At 50.5% G+C, this 8431-nt stretch overlaps 1 protein-coding gene across 1 annotated transcript; it reads left to right on the forward strand.

Annotated features, from left to right (window-relative positions):
* Window positions 1–6: 6 nt before the first annotated feature.
* USP1 (ubiquitin specific peptidase 1) lies at window positions 7–7068 on the forward strand. Its single transcript, XM_044684786.1, has 9 exons — window positions 7–20; window positions 352–570; window positions 679–811; window positions 932–1039; window positions 2461–2621; window positions 3156–3841; window positions 4312–4482; window positions 5041–5242; window positions 5389–7068. Exons 2-9 carry the CDS (start codon window positions 374–376, stop codon window positions 6128–6130), a joined length of 2400 nt encoding a protein of 799 aa, XP_044540721.1. The 5' UTR covers window positions 7–20; window positions 352–373; the 3' UTR covers window positions 6131–7068.
* The last annotated feature ends 1363 nt before the right edge of the window (window positions 7069–8431 follow it).

The raw sequence follows: 8431 nt of genomic DNA on the forward strand, positions 1-8431 counted from the left end.
CCGGCCGCTGCCATGAGCAAGTAAGCGCGCGGTGCCCTGGAGAAACTGAGGCAGCGGGAGGGGGCAGGGACTATCGCTCCTCCCCTCCCCCTCCCGGTTCGCGAGGACCAGGGGGGCGGGGCGGGGAGCTTCTGGGAGACTGGTCGGGCAGGGGCAGATGGGCGCGATTGGGGGCCTCTTATGTACGCCAGCAGCAGTCCCGCTTTGCGGGGGGGCGGGGTCCACGGGGGAGGGTCTTCCCGTGCACCCTGGTCCCCTACCGCGTTGGCTCCCCACCTCCGCGGTTCTGGGGGGGCGGCCCAAGTGCTCTCTGGCTCGCGGAGTCGTGACCTTAGGGGGGTGTCTTGGCAGGTGCAGCCGGTGACGGGGAAAGATGCCCGGGGTCCTGCCCAGCGAGAGCCACGGGCTGCTGGCGGCCAGGGGGAGCCCCAAGAAGAGCCGCCTATCTCTCAAGTTCTTCCAGAAGAAGGAAACCAAGAGGGCCCTGGATTTCACGGGGGATGCCCAGGACGATGAGGACCGCGGGCCTCCCGAGGCGGGGGGAGCCGGAGGAGTAGCTGCTCCCGAAGTGTGAGTGTTGTTAGGCCGGGATGGGGGGTAGTTTGTGAAGGTTGGGTAGAGCTTGGGAAGGGGATCCGAGAAGATGAGCCCCACTCAATGCCATCACTGTCCCCGCAGTGATCAAGTGGTGCCCGCAGCTGGAGTAGCCCAGCCCTCCCCCCTGGGCACCTGCGACAAGAGGGAGACCCTCCTGCCCTTCGTGGGGCTCAACAACTTGGGCAACACGTGCTACCTGAACAGCATTCTGCAGGTGAGTGTACCAAGGGGGGCCCCACAGGAGTGGGAGGCATTCTTGAACCCAAGCACATATCCCCTCCCGCCTATTGGTGTTCTTCTATAAAGGCCTCTAATTAAAAAGGACTTTGTCTAGGTGCTGTACTTTTGTCCTGGATTTAAAACTGGAGTCAAACACTTGTTTAATGTCATTACAAAGAAGAAAGAAATCCTCAAGGATGAAACCAATCAAAAAGTGGAGAAGGTGAGTGTGCAAATCACAGAGAGGACTTGGGGCATTTTAGACAGAGATTATTAATGTAGATTCTTTTGTTTACTTCCTCTCCTTGAGTAATCTCCGGGGACTAATAGAAATAAGCTTTCTAATCACTTTTGTCAGTTTTGTTTTGTGCAGGGAGTGATAAGACTTTGGTTACATTAAGTGCATCTGGGAAGTCTAACTTTTGTGTTTTAAAAACTTTTTGTTTTATTTCAGTGGATGTTAAATATTTTTGCCTTCAAACTGCATTTGCTATTGCAGTGTGCTAGTTTTTTAAATCCTTTAAGCAAAGAGAATAGGACCAAAATTTTTATTTAAAAATAAAATAATATTTTTGCTTTTATTATGTGTACTTTTTCTAGTTTAAGATAAGTAGAAGACTGCTAGGTCCTGTGGAGAAATGTGCCAAAAAAAAAAAAAAAAAAAAAAAAGGCTATCTGCCCTACAGGGAGATAAAGCAGCATAGAATTAGCAAATTTGAGTTTGAATCCTTTCCAACATCCCTAACAAGTGGTCATTGAGCTTCAGATTTAACATTTCTAAGGGAATACTAAGGTAGGACCTGCTTCTTTTTAAAAAATCTCTTACCTTCTGTCTTGGAATCAATTTTAAGTATCTGATTTAAGGCAGAAGAGTGGCAGGGGCTTCACCCAGCCAGGAAGTGTCTTAGACCAGATTTGCTTCCTTAACACACTGTGGTCACAGACAAGGCACTGGCAAGGCTCTGTCCAACCAGTTTACATTATAAGTTATTCATTATAGGTCATTTTAGGCAGGTCCACATTCAAATCCCAAACAGTAAGGTTTTATATCCAAGTGCCTTGGGAATTGTGTTGGGAGCTAGAGTAAGACAGCTTTGAAGACCATCCGGGGCCCCAGTGTTAACAGGCAATTAATGTTAAATTGGGTAGTCTGTTTAATTACTCTGTAGTGGTAAGAAATACTGATAATTCAGCTAATTAGAAAATCATTTGAAGAAGTGCAGGAGATTATCTAAGGCCAAGACTTTTTTCTTCCTAGCTCTGAAGCCTGCTGTGTAGACAGGTCTGAACCCACCAGAAGTGAGCCCCATTGAGTATAAGGGTCCCTGGCACCACCAGAGCCTTCCATTGGAAGCGAGAACAGTTATTTAGCTGTATAGAAAAGCTCCAACTTGTCTCTGAAATAAAGGGTAAAATGAATTAATCAATTTTTAGAACTTCTCAACTTTGTTACTCAACTTGAATTTTACTTTGACTTCCCCAACTAGCAAAACTGAGAGATTACTTCTTTAAAGTATTTTATTTTAGAATTATCATTTTTTTAGGGCAAAATAGAATGTTGTTTTAAGAGGAAGAAAAAAGAGAAGGGGGAAAAAACGTATTCATAAAGAGGTGGTTGGTTTATATCTTTCCTTTTTTTTGTAGGGAAATGGCAAAGATGACAACCTGGCAAGTTATGAATTAATATGCAGTTTACAGTCTTTAATAATTTCAGTTGAACAACTTCAGGCCAATTTTCTTTTGAATCCAGAGAAATATACAGATGAACTTGCTACTCAGCCACGGCGGCTACTTAACACTCTCAGGTACAACCCAAAATAAAATGTCAATGTTCTCTCTAACCTGGTGAACATAGCCATGGGACAGCAGGACATTGAGGCCAGCACTGCCCTGTGTTTTGGAAATCCTATCCCCCAAACACACTGTGTGTATGCCTGAATGGAGACTAGTCATTGCCAGTCTCTTGTTGCTTATTGAAGAGGTTTTTGAAGTTTTAAAAGGCATCACATTGAGTTGCATTGTTTCTGCGGCAGGCGAGATGTTTTTATTTAATGATCAGAAAAAGGGAAATGTGCCTGGATTAGAGTGGAGTTTTATTTGCTTTTCATAGTTAGTAACTGAGGGACTTCCTCTCTCTCTTCACCTATATTTTTGCTATTTTGGTACTTAGGAGTTTTGGTTGTGGGGGTGAGGGGAGAGATACTCAATTGTGGCCAATAAGAGGGGGAGGGTGTGTGCGGAGGGGGGTTAGTTAAGAACGCTGTCACTGGCTAGTGTTGTGTGTTAAAAACCAGTATGCCTTTTAAGTGATGGCAGTTACAGTGAAAACTTATTTGTAGGGAGCTGAACCCCATGTATGAAGGATATCTCCAGCATGATGCTCAGGAAGTATTGCAATGTATCTTGGGAAACATTCAGGAAACATGTCAGCTCTTAAAGAAGGAGGAACTGAAGAACATGCCAGGAGAGCTGGAGGAAAAGCCTTCTCTAAGAGAAGGCAGCGAAATGAATGCCCCAGAGGATGATGAAGCATCAACTTCTGCAGATGGGAAGGACAAGATCCCCAAGGGGAATGGGAAAAGGAAAAGCGACAATGAAGTGGGGAATCCCAAGAAGAAGTCTAAGCTGGCCAAGGAGCAGGCTTCATCTGAAGAGAACCAGAGACAGACCAGGTCCAAGAGAAAGGCCACCGGGGATGCTGCTCGCTCAGAAAGTTCTCCTGAAGCGATCCCCAAGTGTGCCACTGAAGGAGACCCTGCCCGGCCGACCCAGAAGAAATCAAGACTCAAGCTCAACTGGCTAAAGCCCACGACAAAGCAGCCCAGCATCCTTTCCAAGTTCTGTAGTCTGGGGAAGATCACGACACACTCGGGACCCAAAGGACATTCCAGAGAAGCTGATGACGGCGATCATGAAGAGGACTCCAAGTGTGAGCCCAGGAGTTACTTGAAAGATGAGTCTGGGGAGCCTGCACCCCCAGGCAGGAGCACGGAGGACAAGGAGACACAGGCCTTAAGAAACAAAGGTCAGTATGGACATGGAGTTCCTGCTTGGGGACAGTGAGTGTGGCTGGGGGAGCTTTAAGGCAACAGCAAACTGAGCACTGGGGGCTTCTATCTTGACTGTTTCTATCCAGGCATCTCTTAGAACTAACAATTTTAGGGGTTTGGAGGGGTGAGCTGGCTGTCCTGCTAGTAGTGCTACCTAGACTCTGCTGCCCACTCAGTTAAAAGGGCTTTCAGAAAACCTGGCTTAACCCCCCTTTCTGTAGAGGCTGCCTTAAAGTCCACTGAGCCCAGCCTCTGGGATTCTTCAAGAGAGAGAGAGAGAGCAGGGAAACTAGGCTTCACCACAAGCAGGGCCTTCCCTGCTCTTCTGTGCCTTGGTTTGCTGTGCTGCCACCCAGAATGGGCCTGAGGAACAAAATTCAGGTCTGTGCATGTGTCGTGCCATCAGTGTCCGGGCGGTTCTGACTCTGAGACTCTTTCTTTGTAGGGATGGAACAAGTTTGTTTTGAGCTGGTGGAGAAGTTATTCCAAGGCCAGCTGGTTTTGAGAACTCGGTGCTTGGAGTGTGAGAGCTTAACAGAGAGAAGGGAAGACTTCCAGGACATCAGTGTGCCGGTCCAAGAGGAGGAGTTTTCCAAAGTGGAGGAGAGTTCAGAAAGTAAGTGGGATCACGCCAGCGGCAGGGGGCACAGGGAGAACTCCAGTAGTGTCATTCGGAACCACTGGGCCCGCCCCATTCTGTGTGGGAGCTAATCATTCATTGAAACCAGCCTCCCACAGGAGGGAATCATTCATCATCCTAACATGGACCCACAAAGCAGTTATTTGTGGGAGACAGATTTGGGTTCTGGAGGTTAGCTTTGGGGGCCTTTATGCTGTCAGCCCTCCTTAGGCCTCTCCAAAGTGGTGAAGTTACCTTTTACTCTATCCCTGGTTTTAATGGGGTTCATCCACCTCACACCCCCTTTTAAAAGCCCGTCGGGCCTTCCCTTCTTAATGTGTGTGAAGTTGGATGTGAATCTTCTGCTGACTTTCACCTCACGACAAACATAGTGCTAACGTGGAATCCTAGAAACGTTTGGGGTGGCTGGGGAGGTGCGTGCAGGCGGGGAGCATCAGGGAGGCCTCCCCGGATCCCTGAGCTGTGGTGACCTTGATGAGTCTGAGGGAGACCCAGGAAGTGCTTCAAGTGACAAAGCCTCGTTGTCTTCTGTAGTTTCACCAGAGCCCAAGACAGAGCTCAAGAGTCTCAAGTGGGCCATCTCGCAGTTTGCCTCGGTGGAGAGGATCGTGGGAGAGGACAAGTACTTCTGCGAGAACTGCCATCATTACACGGAGGCCGAGCGCAGCCTCCTCTTCGACAAGATGCCCGAAGTCATCACCATCCACCTGAAGTGTTTCGCCGCCACTGGCTTGGAGTGAGTATCCAACCGGCATATCAGAGTTGGGGGAGGAGATGGGGAGGCTCTTCCACAGGGGCCTGGTGTTCCTTCTGGTCTAGGATGGGTCAGCCGGAGGACCGGACACCCGCAGCCCTGGGTCACTTGCCTCTGTCTCTCCCAAGGTTTGACTGTTACGGCGGTGGCCTGTCCAAGATCAACACCCCGCTGCTGACGCCCCTGAAGCTGTCCCTGGAGGAGTGGAGCACGAAGCCGACCAACGACAGCTACGGACTGTTCGCGGTCGTGATGCACAGCGGCATCACCATCAGCAGCGGCCACTACACCGCCTCCGTCAAAGTCACCGACCTGCACAGCTTGGAGCTCGACACGGAACACTTCATGGTCGACCAGACGGACGAGATGGGCAAGGCCGACCCCCTGGGGGAGGAGGAAGCCAAGGCTCTGGCCGAAGACTACGACGACGAAGTGTCCTTCAGGGTCAGCGGGGGCTCCCAGGCCAGCAAAGTTCTGAGCAAAAAGAACGTCGAGGCCGTCGGACTTCTCGGAGGCCAGAAGAGCAAGCCGGACTATGAGTTTTATAACAGCCACAAAGCGGCGAATCCCGAGAAGGTGGTCGGGGCTGCGGCTGAGAGCAGAAACCCCGAGTCCAGCAGCACCCCCGGGGCCCAGGAGCTGGACAGAGACAAGGAGGCCGGCGGCCACATGGACGCTCATGCAAACGGGCCTGAAAACAAGGCCTCCTACGTGCTCCAGAGCTTGAAGGAGTACGAGGGCAAGTGGCTGCTTTTTGATGATTCTGAAGTGAAAGTGACGGAGGAAAAAGACTTTTTGAATTCTCTTTCGCCTGCGACATCTTCCACGTCCACTCCTTACTTACTGTTTTATAAGAAAATTATAGAGTGAGTGTATTTTCTTTGTGTATATAAACAGATTGGGATAATCTTATAAATAGAGGTGACAGCAAGGACTCCTTGAGGTAGCAGCAGCAGCTCATTTGCCTTCGGAAGCTCCCGGGTTATTTACTGGTCTCTAGTTTTCCTATGAATAGCGAAATTGGAATGATTGAAACCCCCGTAATTTCTAGAGTTCATTTTCCACGTTCACTAACCAATCTGCTGGAGACTAGCGAGCGGCTTGCTTCTGAGGACAAACTGGTGTAGGTTCTTGAACAATTTGTCCAAATAGAGCTCTTTAAAAACACTTTTTTAAAGAAGTTTTACACCTGTCTTGTATTGGCTTTTAAAAATAAAGTGCTGTATTTGTATTTTCCATATTTGGGAATAATTCTATCTACTGCCAAATGTTTATAGATCGTGTGGTTTTGTAATTAGGAGGCAGCTCTCTCATTGCATTTAGTTTTATGACTGAGTTATGAAACAGAATCTCTGAAGGCTGTTAGACACACAGATTCTAGAACTTGCATGTTCACAGCGGTGTTAATTTTGTGCCTTGAATCACTTTGGAAGGTATATCTCAGAAGGCCTGGCGCAGCATCCTTGCCCATCACTATCCTAGGAAGGATTTTATATATACATATATATTTATGATTATGATTTTGTACTTTAGCAGATCAGCCTAGGTTTGGACAGAGTAGTCTGTATTTCTTCATAGTCATATTGCTATATAATTTGTAAATAGGATATAAAGATTTAGACGTATGACCTTTAGGCTTTTTTTTTTTAAGCAGGGAGGGCGATTCCATTTTAAAATGCTTATTAGCAACTATGTATACAAACGCACTCAAGTTTTGTACTTACAGCTTTCTACCCTACAGCATCTGGTTTCTTTTCAAGAACAGAATTTGTGTATATATGTGGAATAAACATTCATAATTACCTTTACACTATCCTTTTCTTGTATAAAACGTGCTAAGAGACTCCCTGGAGCAGCCCTGCAAGCGGGTCTCCTCGTTTTAGCGGAAGGAAGCTCCAAGAGGAGCCCATTCGGAGTCCCTCAGCGCGATGGGACGGTCAGGCAGGAGGAAGCCCAGAGACCTCTCGGGCTCGAGATGGCCAGCTCAGGCCCCGGATGGGGCTTTTATTCTAAGGAAATGACCGCCAGCCTCCTGTCTGTTAGACTAAAGATAGTGTACAAGGAGGCGGCCGTCTGGCCTCCTCCTTGGGATGCTTCAGATGAGGAGCGACGGCTGGACCCTTCCCCCCCCAACCCCCCTCCCAAGGAGCCCCCCAAGTGGTTCTAAGTCTGTCCTAGGGCCAGATCCAGTCTGCTGCCTCCTTCAGGTGGAGGCAGCTTGGGTCTGGCATCTGCCCTTGGATCTAAGCCGGGCAAGGCTCAGGCCTCCTCGCCGCTTGGGCCTCCGCCATGCCGCACTCTTGGCCTGCGCGATCCGGGGTGAGCAGCACTTGGCTAGGCACGCCTGGGAACAAAGCGCTGCAAGAGGGAGGGGCCCCGCGCTGACCCCCCTCCCCAAATGGCCAGGCGCGCTGGGGCCCTGGGAAAGGCCCAGCCGCTGTCCGAAGCTTCCTGGTGGGGCACAGGAGGAAGCAGGGCCTGGGCTCGGCCGAGTCACCATCTCAGAGAAGTCCGAGCAGGCGGAGCCCCACGCCCTGGCCGTCCTCTCTGCCCCTCTGGGCGCCGCTGCGGGCCACTCTGCGGGCACCTACCTGTGGGCGCCGGCCTCGGGCTGTATGTCCCTGAGCTGGGCGGCACGTGAGGCCGCCACGCCACGTCACGCACCTTCTCTGCATTTCCCAAAGGGACAAAGTGCACAGCGTGGTCAGGCGGTCAGGCAGGCGGTCAGCCTTTCATGGTGCTCTTACGACTTTTCTTCTGGCTTCTGCTGGAAGAGAGCCGCCCTGCGGGCCCAGCGGGACGAGGCTGCCCGTCTGTGGCGAGGAAGGAGCCCCGGAGCCCCTCCCCAAGAGGCTCCAACGACCGTCCGGCCCTATTCCACGGCCGCATCCCTGCGCCCCGAAACCCCCCTTGGGGAATCCCAGCTTGAGGCCCCACCTGGAACCCGGGGGGGCGGGTGTCACCATCCACACCACGGATGGGGAGGGACGTCTGAGGGCGCCCCCCCCACCCCCCGCGAGGAGGCCGCCCTCTCTGGGCTTCCCCAAGCTCTGTCTGGGGGGCCACGGAGAGCCTCTGACAGCAACACAGAGCGGAGAGGTCGCATCGGCACAAAATAAGTGAAAACATCCACAAATTTAATAAGTACCTTTAAAATAAACAGGATACATG

Source organism: Gracilinanus agilis, unplaced genomic scaffold, assembly GCF_016433145.1.
Source record: "Gracilinanus agilis isolate LMUSP501 unplaced genomic scaffold, AgileGrace unplaced_scaffold56019, whole genome shotgun sequence".
NCBI lineage: Eukaryota > Metazoa > Chordata > Mammalia > Didelphimorphia > Didelphidae > Gracilinanus > Gracilinanus agilis.